Below are 26,858 nucleotides of genomic sequence, written 5' to 3'. Positions count from 1 at the left end.
ATTTATTGATATATTATTATTTAAATCTTGATTAGCAATAACAAAGATTTCATATACAATTTTGATTAATATGGCGTTAATTAAGAAAAACATATTTTCTCTTTTTTTTTTTTTTTATATTGAAATTTGTGAACATTGAATAGATCATACATAATCAATTTTTAAGTTAATCTTGATTCTTTAAAATATATATTTTTTATATATTGTATATAAAATATATAATATGAGGCAACTCTATGTCAAAAAGCACATATCATTATCTCTCCCTCTCAATTGTAACTAGGGGACAAAATGGTGACTTATATGAATCTTAAGAAAACTATATAGTCAAAGCTAACTAAGAAGGTTGGAGAACCCAAAACTATATAAATTGTGTATTAAAAACTCATACCCGTTTTGTGTGATCCATTGTCTTGTGTTATGGACAAAATCATGTAATATCCAGTCTTCTTTTCTGTCTTACACAGTTTATTTGGCAAAGGATCCATCATTGACCACAGAAATATAAATTTGGTTATCGCCAAACACCCCATCAACGATCACCATTTTTTGATACATTGGATGCGTTTGATCCCACAGACAAATAGAATGCCTTAGTTGAGGAGAGGGAATCCGCTATTTGGCCGGCTTTTCTTTTCAATGTTGACTCTTGAGTGACCACTGGTAATAAGATCCTTGTATTATTAAGTGGGGCTTTCGCCATTTCCAAGTGTTTCAGTTCTTTCGAACAATAGAGGTTTCATGCTTTTGAATTCATTGTATAAATTTCACTTCTGACTAGACAAATAAGCTATGAAACCAGTTATCTATTGCTAGAAATGAATATACAGATAGGCAGCAAGTCCAGGTGTTGGGAACAAAGCAGATAGATAAACATCTCAAATTGGTTTGTTTGAGATTGTAGGAGTTGTATGATTTTCTTATTCTATTTATTTATTTATAACTATCTTCAGGACCAATTGAGGGATGTTCTTATTCTTAAATTCATGCTGTATCATGTGATTTCGACCAAATTAAACATTTTTTTCAGGAAATCCTAACAATACATCCCCAAATATTTAAGTCCTTCATATCAAATTTGAGCAAGGCTACTAATATCCTCTGGATAAGCATCAGAAGGAAGTTGAGAAGTGTATGATCTTTCTGCTAGGAAGAAACTGACAGCCTCAGTTGGATGAGTTGCATCCCAAAATGTATACTGGGTTCTATTGGGACATATAATACCGTAAGGAATGCACGTCAAAACTGCATTGTTCATCGCAAGATTCGCCACCTCACAGCACGGAACATTGCTCACTGATGATCCTGAAATGGATGTTCATCCATTGACTTCAATAAAACAAGTAAACTTACTAATTAATGAAGATAAGAATAAGTTTATATACCAGATGGCGCGGTAGAAGAAATCCCAGAAATGTTGACAAATATAAACTTGGCGTCTGGAAATTGTTTATTGAGGTCATCCACCAGTGATAACAGTTTAGCATTAAATAGTTGGACTGCAATATTAATGGAGTCTACGCATGAAGATCCATTTGTCCCATACATAGCCACACTGCCGGGCGTACAGCCAATGAGACCTAATCCGAATACCGCTATCTTCCTCGCTCCAAGCTCGTACAAATCCTACCAAATTTCAAATAAATAATTACAAATTTTGATACAGAAAATCAGATTGCAGAAATTAATGAGAATGAACACACACCTCCAATTGCTTTGAATATTGTTGAACAAGAAGAATGGAAAATTGCTCAGGAGAATATTGGTGACTTGTAGGGTAAAACTGAGGCAAGAAGTAATTGTTGATGTAATCGTTGTTGCCAATTCCGACTGTATACATGCACTTTCTCAGATGCTCTTCCGCTGATATATTGCCTCTGTATATTCTTATGATATGTGAGACAGTTTCTTGGTGAAGTAGTAACTGCTTGTTCATGCTGATTACTGCTCCCTGCGAGACGACAATGGGTTTGTATCATGAAGAACATATGAGTAATTTGCACGTAATTTAGATAATATAAGCAAAATATATATGAAAGTTGGTCTGCATTCTAGCTTTAACCATCTAAAATAATAAAATTAACAGTTTCAGACAACCTAATGTGGTATCATAAATCAATAGTTCAAATAAGGTAATAAGATTTGTTTATACTATAACTTTATTCTAATAGCAAAGCAAGACAATGAATATTTTATTTAGGGAAATTTTAAAAATTAGGCAAAATTAAAGGGGTCTAAGCGAAATTACCCAAAAAATTAAGCTTTAAGCAAAAATACCCAGGTTTTGTGAAATGACGAAAATGCCCCCATATATAAACACAGCAAATTTTCACTGTGCAATTCAAAGAAAATTCGAATTTTTAACGCATCCCACGGGAATCCCACGGGGAACGTCATTTTCGCCGATTTGCTTGCTTTCCGGCAACCGAAAATGGAAAATAATGTTATCACATCTCCCGTAATCTTGTTTGGATCAAGTTATTGCTCATATTATTGAGATTTGATTGAGATTTTTAGGTTTGAAATTTTAGGGTTTACGGTTTGAACAATGCTTAAAATGTTTTGATTCTTGGTTGTTTTTGTTGAATTAATTGAGGGGTTTTGTGTTATACAACGTGTAGATTCGATTTATGTGAAAATCGGTGGCTAAAACGACCAAAATTTGGCCGGAAAAGACTGCAGAAGAGATCGGCAGTCGACTGGGAACAGTGTTTCCCACGTTAAAATCAATAAGCCCACGTTCAGCCTAATTTCGGGGGGGAAACATAGCTTTTTGAAACAATTGGGGTGACGTGGGAAATTCTTATCCCACGTGGGGTTTTTTTAAAATTTATCACGTCAACGCGAGTTTAGCAAAATTACGAAAATGTCCATATATATTACACAGAAAAAATTGCTATTTCCCACGTTAATATTACGAAATTACCCTAAAATTTCTCTCAAATTTCACGTACCCACGTTCATCCCACGGGCGATCCGATTTCCGTCGATTTCCGTCAATTTTCTTGATTTCCGGCACCCACAAATGGCAAAGAAGGTTAGTATATCTCCCTTAATCTTGTTTGGATCAAATTATTGCTCATATTATTGAGATTTGATTGAGATTTTTCGGTTTGAAATTTTAGGGTTTACGGTTTGAATAATGCTTAAAATGTTTTGATTCTTGGTTGTTTTTGTTAAATTGATTGAGGGGTTTTGTGTTAGACAAGGTGTAGATTTGATTTATGTGAAAATCGGAGGCTGAAACGACCAAAATTTGGCCGAAAATGACTGCCGAAGAGATCGGCAGTCCGACGTGGGAACAGTGTTTCCCACGTCAAAATCGTCCAGTCCACGTGCAGCCAAGATTGGCTGTTTTTGGGGGGGAAAAGTAGCTTTTTTAAAATATTGGGAAGCTGGGGAAATTCCTTAGATTTTCAGTGGACCTTAGATTTTCAGTTTTCATGAGGGGGTAAATTGAGATTTTTCTTATCTAGGGTTTTTGATTGTGTACTTTTCGAATTTTATATCCGTTTTTTCTGTTCTAGGGTTTTTCAACTTTTAGAATTCGAATTTCAATTCCGTTTTTTCGAATTTCATCGTTTTACGCGATATGGACTCGTATTTTTAAGATTTCCGAAGGATTTTTTGATTGTTCCCATTCTAGGATTTTTCAACTTTTAGAATTCGAATTTCAATTCCGTTTTTTCGGATTTCATCGTTTTACGAGATATGGACTCGTATTTTTCAGATTTCCGAAGAATTTTTTGATTGTTTCCATTCTAGGGTTTTTCAACTTTTAGAATTCGAATTTTAATTCCGTTTTTTCGAATTTTATCGTTTTACGAGATATGGACTCGTATTTTTCAGATTTCCGAAGGATTTTTCGATTGTTCCCATTCTAGGGTTTTTCTATTTTTAGAATTCGAATTTCAATTCCGTTTTTTCGGATTTCATCGTTTTACGAGATATGGACTCGTATTTTTAAGATTTTCGAAGGATTTTTCGATTGTTCCCATTCTAGGGTTTTTCAACTTTTAGAATTCGAATTTCAATTCCGTTTTTCGGATTTCATCGTTTTACGCGATATGGACTCGTATTTTTCAGATTTCCGAAGGATTTTTTTATTGTTTCCATTCTAGGGTTTTTCAACTTTTAGAATTCGAATTTCAATTCCGTTTTTTCGTATTTCATCGTTTTACGAGATATGGACTCGTATTTTTAAGATTTTCGAAGGATTTTTCGATTGTTCCCGTTCTAGGATTTTTCAACTTTTAGAATTCGAATTTCAATTCCGTTTTTTCGGATTTCATCGTTTTACGAGATATGGACTCGTATTTTTCAGATTTCCGAAGGATTTTTCGATTGTTCCCATTCTAGGGTTTTTCAACTTTTAGAATTCGAATTTCAATTCCGTTTTTTCGTATTTCATCGTTTTACGAGATATGGACTCGTATTTTTCAGATTTCTGAAGGATTTTTCGATTGTTCCTGTTCTAGGGTTTTTCAACTTTTAGAATTCGAATTTCAATTCCGTTTTTTCGAATTTCATCGTTTTACGTGATATAGACTCGTATTTTTCAGATTTCCGAAGGATTTTTTGAATGTTCCCATTCTAGGATTTTTCATATTTTAATGTTTTTTCCACGTATACATTTGTTTACATATTTGTTTTTACTCATGTCTAACGAATTTTTTACATTGTCTCAGGATATTTCTCGCAAAAGAAGACGGGTTGACAGCGAGCTGCGAATCCCTGACGAGACCAGACACTTCCGGGCAGAGGCGATATGTCGTGCACAGCGTGCCGCATTATCTCGGATTACTGCTACATTGACCCCAGATCAGCTACGACTATTTGAGAGGACATGTTTCGGGTATCTCCTTCGTTTACCCGAAACCAAATTCTCCGGGATGTTGGTTCATGCGTTTCTACTCCGACAGTTACATCGACCATCTACCAGAGACGAGTTTTGGTTCAGGGTTAGTGGGGTTGATGTCAGATTTAGTCCGTTCGAGTTTGCACTAGTCACAGGTCTATCGTTTAGTCGACGGACTGATGTCTCTTCATATATGCCTCGCTCTTCCGGACATCGGATCAGAGATACTTACTTTCGAGGTTTTTTGACGGTGCAGTATCATGACTTAGAGCGTATTTTCTTGTCGAGGCCATGGGGGGCTGACGATATTGACGCTGTCAAGATGGCCTTGTTGTATATTCTTCACATTGTTTTGTTGGGGAATGATCGACGAAAGAAGGTGTCCACGGATTACTTCCAGTTAGTTGATCATTTGGACGGGTTTAATTCCTACCCGTGGGGCGTTGTTGTGTGGCAGATGACATACGATTCTATGTCACAGGCGAGTGAGAGAGTCTGTTCTGGACGGATGCCGGAAATCCGTAAATACGACCTTTACGGATTTCCGTTCGTATTTCAGGTAAGTTTTATATTATCATTTATATATATTAATTGACAAAAATATAAATTGATTTATTTACATCGTAAATGATTATATTACAGTTTTGGATATACGAGACTCTAGAGACGTTACACGATTGGATTGACCTTGTCGATCTCTATTCGTCCCCCCGGATGTTGAGGTGGCGTACGCGAGACGTCCCTAGTTGGACTCATATAGGGCGTATTTTCAGTGGTGATCCGGTATGTACTAGTTAATTAATAAGTTGATTAATTCATTATATGTTACAATTATTTTGACTTATATATCTTCATCATTAGGAGGATGTTACATTCCCTCTTGAGCCATCATCGATCGAGGAGGGTTTACCGTGGTACGCTGAGATTCGTGAGTACACCGGTTTACCCGATGCTGATTCTTCCTCATCTTCTTCGGTTCCGATCGCTACTACAGACGGGGCTTCTCCATCCTCAGGCCCTTCAGATGTACCCGTGGAGACTTCCGAGACACATGAGGAGCCCATTCAGCATCCTGTTCAGAGTCCACAGACAGACCATCTTGCAGTGGAGGACCACCCTGGACTACACGACGATTCCACCCATCATGCCACCGAGCAATGTCCCCCATTCGCATCACCCAGTTTTGCTACATTAGATGCTACATTAGCACACTGGAGTGCTACGATTTTACGTGAGATATCCAGTTTTCGTGACGATATCTCTTCCCAGATGACCCGATTACGTGACGATGTCTCTTCCCAGATGACTCGATTAGAGGATCGTATGACTCGTTTGGAGGACATCATCACGCGTTCATATCCAGCCTCCATCGCTCAGGTTGTAAAACCACTTTTAATTTATTACTTACATAAAATGTCTACAGTGTTATTATTCTGACAACTATTATTACATTCGCACAGGAGAGGGACGAGGATATCCCACCGACATCCCCTATTGATACCGCAATACCATCCCGTCACCCACACGAGGTCCGTATGATATTTCAAATTTATATTTATTGTTAAATGTCATTATTATATTATGGTATTGTTATATATGAAATGTCACTAATTAAGTTATTATTACTAATATCTTAGGGTAGTGGCCCGGAGGACGCACCGGTTAGTCCTTCTGTTGCATCGATCGAGGGTTCTCCCCGAACACCTTCCCCGGAAGTTCAGGTTAACTTTATTTTTAAATTGTCATTGATTGATCTGTCTTTTCAATTATATTATTTATTTAATGATGTTTTGACTATTTTTCAGGACGAGCGATTATGGTTACTTGCTGATATCCCGAGCTCGACAAAAAAAATTGTGGATATTGGTTCACAGGAGGAGGACTTCCAGGAGGACGATTTTGAGGCCATCCCTATTGAGGTATATCAATTATACTTAGTATATAAATAGTTGTATATACTGGTCATTGAGATGTTCAAAATTTGTATTTTCTAGTCTGCCGAGGGAGCACGCGTGGTGGACTTGACCGTGTTTCAAGATTCTCCAGCTAAACCTCCTCCCGCATACGTGGAGAAGGTAAGATAAATCGATTAATGCTAATTGTTGCGTAATATGAATGATGAATTAATTATTTTTTTGGGATCATGCAGATGATTCGTACAGCACGTGGCCGGATCGTCCGGAAGGGTCCGCTGGTTCGCACCCCGTATACGAATCCACTCAAAGGGAGGGCGAAACGGCAACGACCTACGGCCATTCCATCCTCTGCCTCTGAGCGTGAGGAATCTTTCCTCACGTGGTACACCAGCGCCGCGGCTTCCGACTCACATGATGTCTACTTCATCGGGTCGAAGTCAAAGGACAGCTTCTGGACGCTTGTTGTAGAGTTGCGCGAATGGTTGACCGACGATGTGAGTTGTCTATACTATATAATTTGATAAAAAGCTAGATATATTTATTAATAACTAACACGCGAACTTGTTTATACCATTGTAGCATGTGGATTCCTTTTTGGCTTTATTACGTCGGCAGCAGGATGATCACCAGTCGACTATCTCACAGCGTTGGACGACTGCCCACACATTCTTCGGAGGCCATATTGAGATGGCCTGGAAGAGTTGGCAGACCACACCGATTGGAGAGTTTGAGTTTTCGGGGCTCTTCACGAGGATGGTTGATGCATCGTACACCCCGGGATTGATGTACAAACCATGGGGGATGGTCGATCAGGTAGAGTTTATATATATTTCTGTTATATTCAATTGGTTAACGACAACGATAAGTAACTAAAATGTCTCATTGTTTATAGGTTTTCATCCCTATAAACTTCGAGAACGCACATTGGGTCGCCGGAGTTATAGATTTCCGTGAGTGGTCGATTACGGTGTACGATTCAGATGTTTCATATTCGGGGAATATAGGGACTCTGGAGCAGCACATGCGACCGTACATGACCTTTATTCCCGCGTTATTAGAGGCGACGACTTTTTGGACAGCTTCTAGGAGGACTCCACGACGTGATCCCCTCACTTTACATCGAGCGTCGGATGTCCCTCAGCAGGGTTTGGGCTCCGGTGACTGTGGCGTCTTTATGTTGCGATTTTTTGAGTGTTTGGCGTTGGCACGGAGCTACGTTTTTCCCCGAGAGTCGTCTACCTCTATGCGTCGACGATTAGCGACACAGTTATATTTTCATTGTATCGAGTAGCTCACGGATGTATATTTATCGTTATTCCTATGTTTAGATGTATATATTTATTGTATGTTCATATGTATATGATATACTTTATTTGTGGTTATATATGGATGTGTATCGTATTTGAGTTCATTTTTTAAATAATCTTGTCATAAAAAAACAATAAAAACGTATAATTACTCAAACATTTACACACTTGAAACAAATTAGAGAAAATATAGTAATAATGAAATAAATTAACACCAAATCCAACAATCCTTCGAAAATCTGGAAAATACAAGTCCATATCTCGTAAAATGATGAAATTCAAAAAAATAAAATTGAAATTCGAATTGTAAAAGTTGAAAAACCCTAGAATGGCAACAATCGAAAAATCCTTCAGAAATCTGAAAAATACGCGTCGATATATCGTAAAACGGTGAAATTCGAAAAAACGGAACTGAAATTTGAATTCTAAAAGTTGAAAAACCCTAGAATGGAAACAATCGAAAAATTCTTCAAAAATCTAAAAAATACGAGTCGATATCTCGTAAAACGGTGAAATCTGAAAAAACGGAACTGAAATTCCAATTCTAAAAGTTGAAAAACCCTAGAATGGAAACAATCGAAAAATTCTTCAGAAATCTGAAAAATACGAGTCGATATCCCGTAAAACGGTGAAATCTGAAAAAACGGAACTGAAATTCCAATTCTAAAAGTTGAAAAACCTTAGAATGGAAACAATCGAAAAATTCTTCAGAAATCTGAAAAATACGAGTCGATATCTTGTAAAACGGTGAAATCCGAAAAAACGGAACTAAAATTCAAATTCTAAAAGTTGAAAAACCCTAGAATGGCAACAATCGAAAAATCCTTCAGAAATCTGAAAATACGAGTCGATATCTCGTCGATCGGTGAAATTCGAAAAAACGGAACTGAAATTCTAATTCTAAAAATTGAAAAACCCTATAATGGAAACAATCGAAAAATTCTTCAGAAATCTGAAAAATACGAGTCGATATCTCGTAAAACGGTGAAATCCGAAAAAAAGGAACTGAAATTCAAATTTTAAAAGTTGAAAAACCCTAGAATGGCAACAAATGGAAAATCTTTCGGAAATCTGAAAAATACGAGTCGATATCTCGTCAAACGGTGAAATTCGAAAAAACTGAACTAAAATTCGAATTCTAAAAGTTGAAAAACCCTAGAATGGCAACAATCGAAAAATCCTTCAGAAATCTGAAAAATACGAGTCGATATCTCGTAAAACGGTGAAATCCGAAAAAATGAAACTGAAATTCGAATTCTAAAAGTTGAAAAACCCTAGAATGGCAACAAACGAAAAATCCTTCGGAAATCTGAAAAATATGAGTCCATATCTCGTCAAACAGTGAAATTCGAAAAAACTGAACTAAAATTCGAATTCTAAAAGTTGAAAAACCCTAGAATGGCAACAATCGAAAAATCCTTCAGAAATCTGAAAAATACGAGTCGATATCTCGTAAAACGGTGAAATCGGAAAAAACGAAACTGAAATTCGAATTCTAAAAGTTGAAAAACCCTAGAATGGCAAGAAACGAAAAATTCTTCGGAAATCTGAAAAATATGAGTCGATATCTCGTAAAACGATGAAATCCGAAAAAACGGAACTGAAATTCGAATTGTAAAAGTTGAAAAACCCTAGAATGACAACAAACGGAAAATCCTTCAGAAATCTGAAAAATACGAATCGATATATCGTAAAACGGTGAAATTCCAAAAAACAGAACTGAAATTCGAATTCTAAAAGTTGAAAAATTAAAATGCCTTTACAATGTAAAATATCCAAAAACCCCTCATATTTATCTAAAATTATTTTAACCCTATAATGAGTGAGGGGAGTTATATAAATGAAGGGAAGGGTAATTTTGGTATTTTAGAAAAAGTTTGAAATAAATAAATAAATATCAAAATGCCTTTATAATGTAAAATATCCAAAAACCCCTCATATTTATCTAAAATTACATTAAAACCCTATAGTAAGTGGGAGAGTTATATAAATATGAGGGGAAGGGTAGTTTTGGTATTAAAAAAAGGCATAGGCATTTTTTTTTTTGGAACAGTGATTTTGGGCATTTTGGCTTGAAAATAGTGATCTTGGGTATTTTTGCTTAATGGGAGGTCATTTTGGCCATTTTTTAAAATTTCCCTTTTATTTACTAGGTTTAGGGTTGCAGTTTCATCACGAATTCCAGCTCCTCCGGATGCATAATTTACACCTTGGAGAATGTCTTCACAACCATTTTTGGTGCTTGCAAAGGATGGAATGTAACTTTCAAATCCAAGAAGTTTAGCTGCATGAACAATGAATTTTCAATTAATATTTTATACCAATTTACTCTTGCATGCATGAACAAAGTTGTAAATTTATGCAGAGAGAAATTAATTAAGAAGAAAACCTAAAAAATCTGCCATGTTTCGACCATTGCTAAATCTTCCTGTTGGTCCTCCAGGAAAATCAATCCCATATGGAGGATAATTGGCTTTGGCCTTGGTCGGCAGGTAATTGTTGTTGCCATTATCGAATAATGAATCTCCAAAAATGAAGTAACAAGGGACCTGTGGAACTCCATAAACCCAAGTTGACATATGTAAAACTAACACTACTAGATGCCACATTTCAGGCCTTCTCACCATTTTTATATTTAAAAAAAAAAAAAAGAATGAGGAAATGTACGGAATATTTATCAGTTTGATGATAAACTGAGAGGGATCGACATTGTTATATATAGGGGAAGATATGCACAGGTGGAAATAAATTATCATATATTATGATGATTAATAATAACATTCTTATCTTCATTTATTACTGTGAAAGTTGAATTATTTGTTATATTCATAAGTTGAATTATTCAAAAAACTTGATCGATTTATGTCATTTCTACTTCTACTTTATGATATTTTATTTGCTTTTTTTCTTATTAATTTTGGATGATGAATAAACCATTTGAATTTGGAAAAGTGTTAATTATTATTATTTAATAAAAATATTTATTGTTGTTATCCGTCATTATTAGATTATAATTAACAATTTGTTATTATGCTTGTAATGAAAAAAAATATATTTATGTAAATTCTTTTGTAGGGGTAATTATACGTAAATGGACCACAATATTTCCCTAAGGAATAAGGAATCACCAAGTGCTTCTAAAATTCAAAAGCTGACCTTTAATTTGTGGTTGATTTGTTCCCAATTGTAAAAAGAAACGATTAAACATGTTTAAACTTCTTGACACCAACTTAAATGATCAAAATCATAATATATAAATAAATAAAGAATATAAAAATAAGAAAAGATGAAAACCCATTCAAACCAAACCCACAAGAAACTTGAAGAGAAAAAGTGATACATTCTAGCAAGACAAGAAACCCACAAATAAAAACCAAATCAAAAACAAGTATTAATGATCGCAGGAGCAACAGCATCATTCTATTAATTGATGCACAGCTGTCCCTCCGCCCATATTTACCAAACCTTCAAGGAGACTATACTAACATTACCCTGTTTGGCAAGGGAAGTATTAAAAAATTTTAGTAACATATTATTATTAATTATGATATGATAAGTAATATAAAAAATAATTTGATTATCACATCTTCTTTATTTATTAAAAGATAATCAAAATAATTTTGATTTTATTATAATTATTTATTTACTTATTAATTCTCTTGGATAAAAATAATCTTATTTTCTATTAATATAACAAGTAATATATAATATATTTTAAAATAATTATATTTAAAGGTATTTAAATAAATAAAATTTTAATATTTTTTTACTATCTTTTACCAAATATAATAATTATTTGTATTTATTAATTTTTATCAAATTTTATTAAAAAAATAAATAATTTACACTCAATGATCTTCTAAATAATTTGTCTCCGAAATAATATTTTATTTTTTATAATGAGCATTAATGTTACACATTGACAAGTATACCTACAATATTGAAGTCACAACATTGGCCTATAAACTAGGAATATTGAAATTAAGCTAATAATACTCAATTATATATTGACATATCATTATTTAAATCTTGATTAATAGTAACAAAGATTTCATATTCAATTTTGATTAATATGTTGTTAATTAAGAAAAACATATTTTCTCCATTTTCTCTAATAACAATTATTTTAATCTTTCACTTTGTTGCATGTTTATGTAGTAAAATTAGAGGTAGGCAGGAATAGAAAATCCTGATGGATCTTTTTGTAATTTTACAACTTTTGATCAATTCTTCAAATTTTTAATGTATAATTTTCTTCTACTAAAGGTAATTTAGAAGATTGAAATGTAGAAATATTATTATCTTTTTCAATATAGCTTATACATTTTCATTTTTTATATATATTTTATGTCTATTTAGCATAACTTATGTTTTGGATTATGATTATACATTTTGTATATACCATACAATATTTAAATATTTTTTAAAAATATTTTTGTATTATAATATATGTTTTTTTAAATAAATTAAAAAATATATTTTTGAACATCGTTTATATTTTTAATACAATATAGTTTATACCAAACGTGTAAACTATGTTTCATTTTGAAAATTATAGCTGTTGTGTCATTGTATCTAGGTGTGGCTATAGATGTTGGGATTTCAAAGTGTGAATGCATACATTAACTTAGGAAGCTATTATGTGATTGGAGTCCCGTTAGAACGTTTTTGAAGGTTTTTAAATTTACACGTGTTGCGTGAAGCGGGGTTTTCCACCAAAGCAATGAATATAGACTTGTCTTCACAAAGGCAATAAATGGAGAGGCATTGACAATATATGAAGACTGCATTGAAGTCTTGGGTGCCTTTAATATGGGCGGTGCACTTGTGACTTTGGGTGGTAGTAAAGGCATTAAAAATAGCCCAATACTTCTCTCATTTTGTAAGATAAGAAAGAGGCACCAGTTTCATTTTGAAAGTTTATATGCATGCTCTTCTCTTTACTTTGTTAGTTTCTAATCTTTTGACTCTAAACTTCTTTTGTTTTATTTCCCTCTTATTCCTCTTTGTACATTTATAGCATATTATTAACATGAATTGTTTAGATATACTTTAATACTAGTGATTTTTCAATTATATTATTATTGTCTCGTTGGTGTATTATAAATATGAATATTTTAATTATGATATTATCTTGTTTGCAAAATATAAATCATAGATACTTCAATTATTATTATTATTTTGTCTAATTTCTTCATTACATTTATTCTTCCATTTACAAAAAGCAAATTGAGATTATACCTTATTTACAATTCAAAGTTTGTAAAATCATAAATAATATAGATATGAAGTTTGAAATATAATCAAAACTAAGCTTTTGATTTAAAACTCAATGTTCTGAATGTTAATAACAAATCCAAAAGTTTTGTGAATATAAAATAATATATGAACCTGAAGTTTAAAAAATTAATCTTAATATTTTCTCTATAAAATCAAAAGTTTTATGAATATGTGATAATATTTGAATATAAAGTTTTTAAGATTGGATGAATAAAATTATATAGGTTTTGACTTGATTCTCCACTTAGAATATATAAGCCTTGAAAAAAGACAAATCCAAGACCACCGTTTTTCTTTGGCATCACATTCATGAAGAATTGCGGATCGAATATGTGGATATAATAATAGACCAAGTAAATTTGTAGAGAAATTTGAAAGACAGATTTGAATATCAAATTCAATAATGACTTTGTAAGTTAATATAACGCTACTATATTTATAATCTTTTCTGATTGAGATAACGTGGAAGAAAAAATATTTGAGAGAAAATATTCTTCACCTTTCATTCTTAAAATATATTCATACAATAGCAATATCGAGAAAAGAAATTATGAATTAATATTATGTTTGCTCATTGATGAAAAACTATTAAACTCATCTTATTGATACTAGACTATTTCTTAAAGTGAAGGTGACTACTAGTAGGAGTTACACACTTACAAAAACTAAAATGAAATGTAATATCCAATTTTCCCTGCCTCAATCAGATACCACAACTGAGAACAAAAAATAAAATGAAATGAAAACGAGATGAGTGCAGACCCCCCTAGCACAAGGCTAGCCAAACATTTTCTATAGTTCCCATAACAACCCACCCAGCTCTCCAAATAAACGCCTCATTCCCTGGCTCTCTCTCTCCCCAACAGCTGTTGCCATGTGGTTTAATCCCTCTTTTATGGAATCTTCCAAAACTATTTCAACCCCCAACAGATTCTTTCCACTGTGTGTTGCTCTATTCCTCCTAAGATACACCTTAGGAGGTCTAACACTATCCTCCAGGTTAAAGAGGCTATTGGAGCTCCTGGGAATCTTTAGATTGAGGGCTGGACTTTGGTATACATTCTCAACTACAACTGCTACCTTTTATTTCATGTTTTTGTGTTTACAGCCTTTCATTGCTAGGTTTGAGGTCTAATTCTTCTTCAAGGGCAATGTATTGCCTGTTGGGAAAAAAAACCAACTCCTTTATGAACAAACGATCCATTTCATTGCTAGGTTTTGTTGACACATTTGAGTGCTAGTCTTTGGGAGTTGAGTTTACGGGAAGGGGAGAGTCCCATTTCCTTTGTTTGCAGTACTAGATAGGAATTCCATCGTATTAGATATTTTAACTTTCATACCATCTTTATTCTAACACTTGGTTTAGCTGTTGCCTTGTGTTATGGACAAAGTCATGTAATATCCAATCTTCTCAACTGTTTTGTACAGGTTTTATTGGCAAAGGATCCATTATTGACCAGAGAAAGATAAATTTGGTTATTGCCAAGCGCCCCATCAACGGTCACCATTTTTTGATAGATTGAATGCGTTTGATCCCACAGCCAAATAGAATGCCTTCGTTTTGAGGAGAGGGAATCCGCTATTTGGCTGGCTTTTCTTTTCAAGGTTGACTCTGATTATTAAGTAGCGCTGGTGCCATTTCCAAGTGTTTCAATTCTTTCGAGCATGAGAGGTTTGATGCTTTTGAATCCATTGTATAAATTTCATTTCTTACTAGAGAATTAAGCTAGGAAAGCAGTAATCTATTTCTAGAAATGAATATACAAAGACAGGTAGCAAATGAATCTAGGTTTTTGTGAAACATTAATTTATCTGAAACATTAATGGTGAGTTTTGTCATTATATTTCAAGTTTATCTATTTAATAAATACAGATGGTTCTAGTTATTTAAAAAGAAAAAAAAGTGAATTCAGGTTTTGGGAACAAAGCATATACATAAACATCTCAAAATGGTTACTTTCGTTATTCTATTTATTTATGGTCATCTTCAGAACCAATTGAAGGATGTTCGTATTCTTAAATTCATGCTGTATCATGTGACTTCCACCAAATTAAACATTCTCTAGAAAATCCTAACAAAGCATTCCCAAATATTGAGATTACAAAATGAAACTTTTTTTTATATTTATATTCATTTTTTAAAAAATAAAACAATTATATAGAACTATGGATGGCCCTTCATAAATCTCTCAATCTCTTTAGCGTGTATTTTATTTTCTAATAATTTTAATTTTGATCATTTTTAATTTCTATTTTTATTTTTAACAAATAATAAATTAAATTTTCAAATACATTTTTATCCTCATATAAAGTTAAATACACAATATTTTGATAGGTTTGACCTTAAGGAAAAATGTGATAGGATTTTAGTTTTATCATGTAATCTAAGAATAACTATATATAGGATTGTAATTCACACACTTATAAAAACTTTTTCTTGTTTTCCTTACGTGGGATTATTTTCTTGCTCATTGATCTGATCAGTTTGAGAGTTAAACCAATCGGCTCTACAATGATAGTCTAACGTCCTTTACTAATTTTATAGTTTTGTCAATTGCTCATTGAATCTGCCTCAATATGAAAATAAGTGAATTGAAGTAATTATTCAAAGAGGAATTAATTCATCCCATTTATGAATATAAAATTGAAGTTATATATCTATATCAAATTTGAGCAAGGCTACTAATATCCATCGGATGAGCATCAGAAGGAAGTTGAGAAGAGTATGATCTTCCTGCTAGGAACAAACTGACAGCCTCAGTTGGATGAGTTGCATCCCAAAACAAATATTGGGCTCTATTAGAACATATAATACTGTAAGGAATGCACGTCAAAACTCCATTGGTCATTGCTAGATTCGCCACCTCACAGCATGGAACATTGCTCACTGATGATCCTGAAATGGATGTTCATCCATTGACCTCAGTAAATTAAATAAACTCAGTAATAACTGAAGCTAAGAAGAATAAGTTTATATACCAGCTGCCGGGGTAGAAGAAATCCCAAAAATGTTGACATATATAAACTTGGCGTCTGGAAATTGTTTATTGAGGTCATCCACCAGTGATGACAGTTTAGCATTAAATAGTTGGACTGCAATATTCATGGAGTCAACGCATGAAGATCCATTTGTCCCATGCATAGCCACACTGCCGGGCGTACAGCCAATAAGACCCAATCCGAATACCGCTATCTTCCTTGCTCCAAGCTCGTACAAATCCTACCGCATTTAAAATGAATAATTACAAATTTTGGTACAGAAAATCAGATTGCGGAAATTAATGAGAATGAACACACACCTTCAGTTGCTGTGAATATTGTTGAACAAGATGAATGGAATATTGGTCAGGAGTATACTGGTGACTTGTAGGGTAAAATTCAGGCAGGAAGTAATTGTTAATGTAATCGTTGTTGCCAATTCCGACTGTATACATGCACTTTCTCAGATATTCTTCTGCTGATTTCCTGTCTCTGTATATTCTCATGATATGTGAGATGGTTTCTTGGTGACGTAGTAACTGCTTGTTCATGCTAATTACTTCTCCCTGTGAGGGGACAATGGGTTTGTGTCATGAATAATATGTGAAGAACACGAGTTTCGCACGTAATTTAGATAATATAAACAAAATATATATGAAAGTTGGTTTGCATTATCTAGTTTTTTTAATAATACTATATGTACAACTAAATTGTATAAACTTATTTATATAATCTAGCGTGATAATATATGATTCGGTAATTTTGAAATAAAAGAACATTACTCAATTATAAATCGTTATCTCAGTTTATATAAATTAATAGGTGTAGTTTTATTCCAATAATAAAACAAGAAAATGAATTAATTACTAGGTTTTGTATCGCAGTCTCATCGCGAATTCCAGCTCCTCCAGATGCATAATTTACACCTTGAAGAATGTCTTCACCACCCTTTAAACTGCTTGCAAAGGATGGAATGTAACTTTCAAATCCTAGAAGTTCAGCTGCATGAACAATTAATTTTCAATTAATATATCTATACCAATTTACTCCTGCATGCATGAACTAAGTTGTAAATTTAAATTTCAAGGGATGATTATGAGTGTGTATGCCATAGAATTATGCAGAGAGAAATAAGAAGAAAACCTAAAAAATCTCCCATGTTTCGACCATTGCTAAATCTTCCTGTAGGACCTCCGGGAAAATCAGTCCCATATGGAGGATAATTGGCTTTGGCCTTGGTCAGCAGGTAATTGTTGTTGCCATTATCGAATAATGAATCTCCAAAAATGAAGTAACAAGGGACCTGTGGGACTCCATAAACCCAAGCTGACACTTGTAAAATTACCAACACTACTAGATGCCACATCTCAGGCCTTCTCACCATTCTTCTTCTGGCAAAAAATGAATGAGGAAATGTAGAAAATATTTAGCAGCTTGATAATAAACTGAGAGAGATGGACATTGTTATATATAGGGGAAGATATATATGAGTTTGATGCACAAGTGGAAATAGTATATCATATATTAAGATGATTGATAATATTATTCAGTTATGGCGGCGAATTGAGAAACTGAATTGTTGAAGAATTCTGGGGAGGCTGATGGAGATTTGATTTGAATTGGCAATTTTCTTATCGAGATGTTGACTTTTAAGTCAAGAGAAAACAAGAATTCGAGTTCCCGAAATTTTTCATGTCACTATTTGTTATATTCACAAGTTGAATTACTCAAAAAACTTGAAAGATTTATGTCATGTCACTTTCCAATTAATTCCTTCAACTTCTACTTTATGATATTTTATTTGGTATTTTTCTTATTAATTTTGGCTGATTAATTGACCATTTGAATCTGGAAAATTGTGAAATGATTAGTTCCCAACTGTATATAGTAGCAATTAACATCCTTGAAGCTCTTGACATCAACTTAAATAATAATAATAATAATAAAATTAAATAAATAAATAATATACAAAATAAAAAAAGTTGAAACGATCAACCCCCTAATGCTATATAAAATTCTTCTTAGCCTTTTGTCATCCATTGAAAACCCGTTCAAACCGAACCAATAAGAAACAAGAAGAGGAAAGTGTTACATGACCAAATCAAAACAAGCATCAATGATCACACCAACAGCATCATCCTATTAATTGAAGCACAACTGTCCCTTCACCCACATATACCAAAACTTAATGAAATAAAATTGATAACTAAAAGCCTCGCAAAATGTGATTCCAAAAACAATAAAATATACACCCACAACACAACATTTATCTGAAATGTAATTGAGATATATGATTTTCTTTTATTATATAAAACATAAATACTTTTCTTTATTTATTAATAAAATTGCCTACGTTGCAATGAGCATTAATGTTTACGCGCAACATGCATTGACAAGCCTAACTGATGTCACAGTAATATTAAAAAAAAAGGGGATATTAATTATAGTCAATAAAAATTTTTTCGCCTAAATCTTTTTAGGGGAATATATAACGATTTTATCTTTATAGACAAATTTACTTTTAATTCTAAAAATATTCTCTCTCGGCTTATTACGTCACTCTCTACGATTTACGTCACGTTCGATAACCTAAAATTTTTTTAATAAATTTGATAATTTTTTATTTGAACTATCACTAATTTACGTTCTAAAGATTAAAAATATACTTAAAAATTGATAAATTTTTATTTTGGTTTCAAATACAGATAGTAACAAAAAAATAGCATAGATCAAGAGAATGATAAGTACGAACCGACGCTGTATCACAATACATATGAGGCGTAAAAGGTGCGTAAAGTGCATACAAAGTGTATAGAGTACATAAAAGATGCGAAAGTGTGTAGAGTACGTAGAATGAGTAAGGAGTGCGGGGTGCGTAAAGGGTGCGAGGTGCGTAAAACTCATTTTAAAATCTAACACATAGGGGGTGCGAAGAGGGTGTGCACCCTTATTGCACCTTTGTTTTATATATATTTATATATAATAATATAATATAATATTTAAACAATATAATACATATTTAAAAATTATGATTATTATTTATATATATTATATTAAATATTATAATATTTAAATATTAAATAATAATATATAAATAAATAATTTATAATATTATAATATATATAAAACAAAGGTGTGATGAGGGTGCGCACTCTCTTCACATCCCATATATACATATATATATATGTGTGTGTGTGTGTGTGTGTGCGCGCGCGCACGTGCACGCATATATTTATATTTATAGATTTTAAAATAAGTTTGGCGCACCCCATACTCTTTACGTACTCTACACACCCTGTATGCACCTTAAACACCCTATACGTATCATGTATGTACCTTGCACATACCTTACGCATCCTATACGTATCATGTATGCACCTTATACGCACCATTTACGTCCCATACGCATCGTGATATGATGTCAGTTTGCACTTATCATTCTCCTTATCTATGCTATTTTTTTGTTACTATTTGTATTTGAAACCTAAACAAAAATATATCAATTTTGAAACATGTTTTTAATCCTTAGAACATGAATTAGTGATAGTTCAAATAAGAAATTATCAAATATGTTAAGAAAATTTTAGATAGTCAAACGTGACGTAAATCGCTGAGAGTGACGTAATACACTGGAAGAGGGCATTTTTGAAATTAAAAGTAAATTTACCTATAAAAGTGAAATCATTATATATTTGCCTAAAAAAATTTACGTAAAAAAATTTTTATCGATTTTAATTAATATCCCTATTAAAACCCTGTCAACTACATCTGAACACATATTGATATATTATTATTTAAATTTTGATTAACCGTAACAAATATTTTATTATTCGATTGTACCGTTGTGCTGACACCCTCGTCCTTATGGTACAAGAACAATTTTCGTGTAAAATTAAGCAAGCATACTCATTGATAACAGCTAGACTTAGATTACTAAAGCTCAACTAGTGTACTAATATCAAATGGGTAAGCATCAGAAGTAAGCAGAGCAGAGAATGCTCTTGCAGCTGAATAAACATTTGCAGCTTCAGATGGATGCGTTCCATCCCAAAACACCCGTAAAGATCTACTAATACACGGATTTAGCAAAGGGATGCACGTTAAAACACCATTATGCATCTTCAAATTGGCCACATCACAGCATGGACTATTATCCACTAAGAATCCATCTACACCAGCCACTAGAGACCCCAATATCCCAAAGGCATCAATGTAGGTAAACTTGGCGTCTTTCAGATCATTGTTCAGTTCATCCACTAGAGATTTAACCCTGGAATTGAATAGCTCAATGTGTCTGGTTATGTAGTCTACACATAAAGATCCGCTAGTGCCATACATGGCCACGCTGCCGGGTGAGCAGCTGAAAGGGCCTAATCCAAATAGGGCAATTTTTCTTGCTCCAGAATTGTACAATGTTCTTAATTGTTGAGAGTATTGCTGAGTGAGAGCGATGGCGTATTGCTCTGGTGTGTACCAGCGACTTGTGTTGTAAAACTTAGGCAATAAGTAATTGTTGACGTAGTCATTGCTGCCGATTCCGACTGTGTAAATGCACTTGCTTAAGTGCTTTGAAGCTGATTCTTTATCTCCTAGTATGCTCTCAATGCGGGAGATAATAGCTTGATGATTTAGTAATTGCTTGTTCATGCTGATTGCAGCTCCCTGTCAAATTAATTATAATCAAATTTGATGAACATAGATAAAATTGTTGCTTGCATTTACGAAACAGAGGGAAATTTGGATAACATGAAAGCTTTCCTAATGTAGAATAAATGGGTGGAAGATAGATTGTCGGATGTTTTGCAAATGACACTTGGAGTGCAATAATGGGGAATGAATTGTGACGAAACACAAAGTCTACGACTGTGACTCATTGTCTCTTTTGTTGCATTATTGGGGGGACGGTCCCATTGACCATGAAAAATTGATTACATCTCTCTCCTCCTTTTCGCCTCTACAATCGGATCTCCCTCACATGCTCCGGTGATGGTGGAATAAGTGGAGGGAAATTGGTGTTAGTTGTGGTGGCAATTATACTGGTAGCATGTTTGGTTGGGTTTGGATGTACTGTATACGTACAAGAAGAGACAAGACAACATAGATTGATAATTCTTATACACGTACTTGTAAGTTCACTCCAATCCACAGGAATGGATACAGGTTTTTATTTTCATGACCCATTTAGATTGATTCCTTTTGAACTCATACCTGTATCCATTTCGATTCGGCTTATACCCGTCTGCTTGCCAGTTCTAGGCAATACCACAATTGTGTTCTGAATTTTCTTCTTATAAAAGGATATGCTTTGTATATGAACTCAATATCCATTTGAATACAAGTTTAGACCTGTTTTCATTGAATCCTTTAAAACATTCTTTCGTTTCTCTTTCTTTCAATCCAAACACTCTCAATGAATTCTGAACAAAATATTTTTGAAAGACCTCATAATTCTCATATTCTACAAAGACTTTCATCTAGACCTTCATCGCAAATTATGAAAATCAGTTGACATTTAAATTGAACTCATCATGTACTTAAAAAAAACAATTTGATCAAAAAATTTTGTACACACACACACATATATATTCATATATCGCCAATGTGGAACTATATAAATTAAAGACACAGGCACAAAGGTTGTGTCAAGACTTAATTACCAGGGTTTTTGATGCAGTTTCATCTCGAATTCCAGCTCCTCCAGATGCATAATTCAACCCTTTGAGAATTTCCTCATCACTTTTTGCAGTTGCATGAGGTGGTATAAAATTCTCAAATCCAAGTAGTTGAGCTGCAAGAACATTAATTATGACAGATAGCCAGTTGTTGGATAATAATAATTTGAGGGGGTAAAAAACAGAAGAAAAGTAATTTTAAACAAAGAAGTTACTCTAAACCCACTGGTAAATCCCTTCCAAGTTCAAAAATAACAAAATCTATCCCTCTTTAAATACACAAGAAAATGCATACTGGAGAAAGAAGAAATTGAACCTAACATATCAACGAGGTTTCGGCCATTGGTAAATCTTCCAGTCGGCCCTTGAGGAAAGTCCACACCATAAGGCGGGTAATTGGCTCTAGCCTTGGTTGGAAGATTGTTATTATTCCCATTGTCGTATAAAGAATCTCCGAAAATGAAGTAACAAGGAACTTTTTGACCTCCCTCAACAGCCCAAATAGTCGACAAACTCAAAGTCAACACCAGTAGACGCCATTTTTCGGGCCCCCGTGCCATCGAGAGGTTGAAGTTGATGCTGAAGAGATTTGAAAAGGGTTGATCAAAGACAAATGAGAAATTGAATCTGATAAAAATGAAATGCCATTGTTATTACAGGAGTATTAGGAAATGGTGAGGGGGAAGAGAGAATGGAGAATTTGAAATAGAGAACGTGAAGGATGTAGTGTCTTACATTAAAATAAAAACAGTAGCAAGAATATGATAGCGGTGAATTTGTCGGTAAGATGGACTGTATTAAATTTGACTGTGACAATTGGTTTATAGATATAATAAATATTTGCCAGAGGTTGGGCTTGTTAGTTGAGCGGAAAAACTTAGTTAAAATAATAATAAAATTACATCCATATAATTTAAATATATAAAATAAATATATAAATAATGAGTTTTTAATTAAAAATAAAATAATAAATAATTATATATTATTTTATTATATATTATATACATGAATAACATATAATTATTCATATATATAATATATAACAAAATAATATATAATTATATATTATTCATATATAATATATAATATATATATTTTATGTATTCATAATAAACTCACATTTTCTAAAAATAAACAGCGAGGAGTCAAGGGGACAATGCCATACTGGATACAACCGTAAGGTAGGACGTGCACACATGCAAACTTAATTGGTGACCATTTTAGTTGAAATTTTAAAGAAAAGAATATACCATTGTCGATTACCACTATATCAGCTGGAGATAACACTTAATAGGGAGAGCGACAACTTTTCGCCGAAGGTTTGGTATATTTATGCTTTCTCACCCACCAAGTTCCAGAAAAATAATATTCTACCCATCAATAAATTTTAGATGGTTACTTTTACAAAAATTGTATATTGTAGGATTAATATTAATTACACCTTTTTTTTTAAAGTATATTAATTACACTTTTAAAATATAAATAAATTATTTTTTTTACTAACCTGAAAATTAAACATTAAAAACCTATATTTTCAATAGAAAAAGTCAAGACAATAACCTAACATTATTCTAGGTAGCATGGATATTGTTTTCGGGTGTAATATTTGACCATATCAAACCTACCGTAGTATTATCCAACTAATCGCATAATTTTCCGTATAATCAGGTCAAGATCATCATTACCGTGCTATGGGAGACGATTGTCATCTTCGCCTAGGAAGACGAAAAACTTTGTCTTCCCCAACGAAGTTTTTCGTCTCTCAAAGCTTCTCCAACGCCAATTGGACATCCAAATGAGAGGAAAGAGATCGTCGGAAGGAGAGGATGCTTCAGGAGGGAGAGTCTGTCGGCAATGGAGTCAGAGATGTCATCGGAGATTTCAAAACGAAACCCTAAGGTGAAACTACCATTTTTTAAAATTTAGGCTAGGGGAAAATTTTAGTTTTAAAGTTTAGGGGGGGTAAAAATAGATTATATTTTAGTTTATTTTTAATATTATAGAGAAAATGATGATTTTACCCTTACCACCGTTAATTTTAACTATTCATAGGTGGATAAACGGTATTTCTATTGTTAATAGGGAGAACTTTGAGAATTCAGTATAGTTTAAGTGGAAAATTGTCGTTTGGCCTTATATTTATATAATTCTTTCAGTGAAGATTAGAAACAACTTTAAAAAAACTATTTTAACTAATTACTCTTACATCCTATTAATATATTTCTTAGGCCGAAGAACTATATCCCACCCAAAATATAATGTTTTCTCAAATATCCTCCTTTAACTTTAAAAATTCTAAATACCTACCTACAAACAGTTAAAATTAACGGAACTTTAACCCCTTAAAATTTATTTCTTTTCCCCTCCTTAAACTTTAAAAACTAAAAGTTTTCTCTTAACCTAAGTTTTAAAAAATGACAGTTTCTTTTTGAAGTTTAGTTTTCAAATCTTCAACATCATTATGGGTCGTCTATCCCTCTCAAAGTTTCCTCTCCCTCCAACGGTCTCTCTCCACCCATTTGGAAGATGAAACTCTTCATCTTCCCAAACATCTTCTTCTGAAAAGACGATCGTCTTCTCAGACGAAGATGACAGCTTCATCTTTCAAACAAAGATCAACACCGAACGGACATCTAAATTGATGGAGAGAGACTGTCGGAGAGAGAGAAAACTTCAGGAGGGAGAGACAATCGACAATATTGTCAAATTTACCGTTGGAGATCTGGAAACTAACCCTACGGCGAAATTATCATTTTTTAAAACTTTGGTTAAGGGAATACTTTTAATTTTTAAAGTTTAAGAGACGAAAATGAGATCATATTTTAGTTTTTTTCAATATTATAGATAAAATAATGATTTTACTCTTATTATTGTTAATTTTAATCAATTATAGATAGGTATTTAAGATTTTTAAAGTTAAAAGGTGATATTTAGACAGACAACATAGTTTGGGTAGGGAATAGTCCTTCGGCCTATTTTTTATTGATAATTTTAGTACTTAAAATTTGATAATGGAGAACTTAATAAATTTACTCCACAAATCAACAGGCGAGATTACCCATCTCTTCGTCCCACCACTCTTTTCAATGTCTGCGGTCTCCACCTTATCATTTATCTCTGCCTCCATGAATGTCTTCCTCTTTCACACAATTCCAACTAGTCACACCCACCTCACTTTCTCCACCATCTCATTCTCATTCAAACCCCACAAAAACCCTTTAAAAATCTCCAAATCTCCTCCTCCAAGAGACACAATCATCGACTTCGGCAAGTACAAAGGGAAAATGATGGGCACCCTCCCTTCAACCTACCTCAAATGGGTCTCCAAAAACCTCCGCGCCAGGGACTTCGAGCACTGGGCAAAACTCGCAGACCAAGTGCTCCAAGATCCCGTTTACAAAGACAGAATCGAATGGGAGTTTGCAGAAAGCGTCTTGACCGGAAATAACGCAAATACTGTTAATTTCTCAGGAAACGATACGAATATTGGCGCAGTTTCTCAGTTGTTAGAGTTGAGTGAAAGGTTCGGTTGGGATAACGAAAACAAAGCGGCGTGGAGTCGGGTTAATTTCGAGCTTCTGGGGACAAGTAAGGGTGGAAGAATACCGAGAATTTTGGACGGTGAAAGTGAAAATGATGGAGAGTGTCGGAAATATAAATTACGCTTATAAATGTGTAGATTGAAACCCATGTTACACAAAATTAATTGGCTTATGTTAATGTCCAATCTACAACACTTATATACCACTCATTTTACTTAAGTTTATTAGATGTGGGACTCAACACCCTCATTTTACTTAAGTTTATTAGATGTGGGACTCAACACCCCCGCTTAAGTGCAAGCATCTAGGGTGTTAAACCTGCCTTTCGACAGAGCCGGTTTGTGGCTGGGTGCATTGTCACTTGTATCTAGGAACACTTAGGCTGTTAAACCCGCCGTTTGGCTCGCGCTCTGATACCATGTCGGAAATATATATTGGGCTTATAAATGTGTAGATTGAAACCCATGTTACACAAAACCAATTGGCTTATATTAAGGTCCAATCTATAACACTTATATACCACTCATTTTACTTAAGTTTATTAGATGTGAGACTCTTCTTTATTTGAGTCCTCAACAGAGAGAAAGAGTTATTTGAAGTGCAGAAGAAAGAGAGAGCTGGGATGTTAACAGAGAGTGAAAAAAGAAGAAGGGAGAGGAGGTTGAGAATGAGATTGGGGGCGAAGGAGAAGATGAAGATTAGAAACGATGATAAGATTAATGGTGAGATAAGAAGTGAGATTAAGAGGGATGATGATAAAGATTTGAGGGTGGAGATTAACAATCCATTTCCCGGACGTGAAGAATTATTGAAGAAAGTGCTTAATCGGAAGAGAATTTTGTAAATGTATATCGAGTCAAGCTGCGAGCTGTTTAATTTGTTTACTGCTTTATTCACTTGATACAATGGCAGATTTTCGGTCTTTAAAATTGAAAAATTAATTTTTTAAATTTATATATTAAATTTATTAAAAAATATACATTAAAGTTTTTATAAAATTATTAAAAATACAAAAAAATTTGCAAACTTAAACATTTTGTCTCAAAATTGTATTAAATAATGTTTTAAATATATTTTATATCAATTTTAGTCAAAAAATTATACATAAGAATATCAATTATATATAACTTATGTATTAGATAAATTATAATTTTTAAAAGAGTTAGTCTGATAATAAAATTTTGAAGGTATTCAAAAAATATTTAAAATTTTGAGAGTGTTTTTAAATATAATATACTTATTAATAGTTTTAAAAACTATAATTATACCTTAAAAATAATAAAAATATAAATATTATATTACAA

At 33.2% G+C, this 26,858-nt stretch overlaps 4 protein-coding genes and 1 long non-coding RNA gene across 5 annotated transcripts; 2 read left to right on the top strand and 3 right to left on the bottom strand.

The window, feature by feature from the left end:
- Nucleotides 1–1,072: 1,072 nt before the first annotated feature.
- On the bottom strand, nucleotides 1,073–10,708 carry LOC123210898 (GDSL esterase/lipase At5g45670-like). Its single transcript, XM_044629390.1, has 5 exons — nucleotides 10,471–10,708; nucleotides 10,232–10,365; nucleotides 1,706–1,951; nucleotides 1,386–1,626; nucleotides 1,073–1,305 (listed from the first exon to the last, which is right to left on the bottom strand). The coding sequence occupies exons 1-5, from the start codon at nucleotides 10,706–10,708 to the stop codon at nucleotides 1,073–1,075; spliced, it is 1,092 nt and encodes a 363-aa protein (XP_044485325.1).
- LOC123212471 lies at nucleotides 6,353–6,698 on the top strand. The gene is made up of 3 exons (XR_006501552.1): nucleotides 6,353–6,387; nucleotides 6,496–6,579; nucleotides 6,664–6,698. It is a non-coding gene; the product is annotated as an uncharacterized LOC123212471 (long non-coding RNA).
- A 5,234-nt stretch (nucleotides 10,709–15,942) lies between the features above and the next one.
- On the bottom strand, nucleotides 15,943–17,724 carry LOC123210897 (GDSL esterase/lipase At1g29670-like). The gene is made up of 5 exons (XM_044629389.1): nucleotides 17,484–17,724; nucleotides 17,208–17,341; nucleotides 16,661–16,906; nucleotides 16,341–16,581; nucleotides 15,943–16,257 (listed from the first exon to the last, which is right to left on the bottom strand). The coding sequence occupies exons 1-5, from the start codon at nucleotides 17,722–17,724 to the stop codon at nucleotides 16,025–16,027; spliced, it is 1,095 nt and encodes a 364-aa protein (XP_044485324.1). The 3' UTR covers nucleotides 15,943–16,024.
- A 2,421-nt stretch (nucleotides 17,725–20,145) lies between these two features.
- LOC123211070 (GDSL esterase/lipase At5g45670-like) lies at nucleotides 20,146–22,762 on the bottom strand. The gene is made up of 3 exons (XM_044629597.1): nucleotides 22,329–22,762; nucleotides 21,998–22,128; nucleotides 20,146–21,002 (listed from the first exon to the last, which is right to left on the bottom strand). The coding sequence occupies exons 1-3, from the start codon at nucleotides 22,570–22,572 to the stop codon at nucleotides 20,274–20,276; spliced, it is 1,104 nt and encodes a 367-aa protein (XP_044485532.1). The 5' UTR covers nucleotides 22,573–22,762; the 3' UTR covers nucleotides 20,146–20,273.
- Nucleotides 22,763–25,062: 2,300 nt separating this feature from the next.
- LOC123210959 lies at nucleotides 25,063–26,484 on the top strand. Its single transcript, XM_044629454.1, has 2 exons — nucleotides 25,063–25,651; nucleotides 26,133–26,484. The coding sequence occupies exons 1-2, from the start codon at nucleotides 25,099–25,101 to the stop codon at nucleotides 26,396–26,398; spliced, it is 819 nt and encodes a 272-aa protein (XP_044485389.1). The 5' UTR covers nucleotides 25,063–25,098; the 3' UTR covers nucleotides 26,399–26,484.
- The last annotated feature ends 374 nt before the right edge of the window (nucleotides 26,485–26,858 follow it).

The sequence above is a fragment of the Mangifera indica genome, chromosome 3 (genome assembly GCF_011075055.1).
Source record: "Mangifera indica cultivar Alphonso chromosome 3, CATAS_Mindica_2.1, whole genome shotgun sequence".
Lineage (NCBI taxonomy): Eukaryota > Viridiplantae > Streptophyta > Magnoliopsida > Sapindales > Anacardiaceae > Mangifera > Mangifera indica.
Note: the sequence above shows the minus strand (reverse complement) of the source record. Positions and strands in the feature narration are given on the sequence as shown.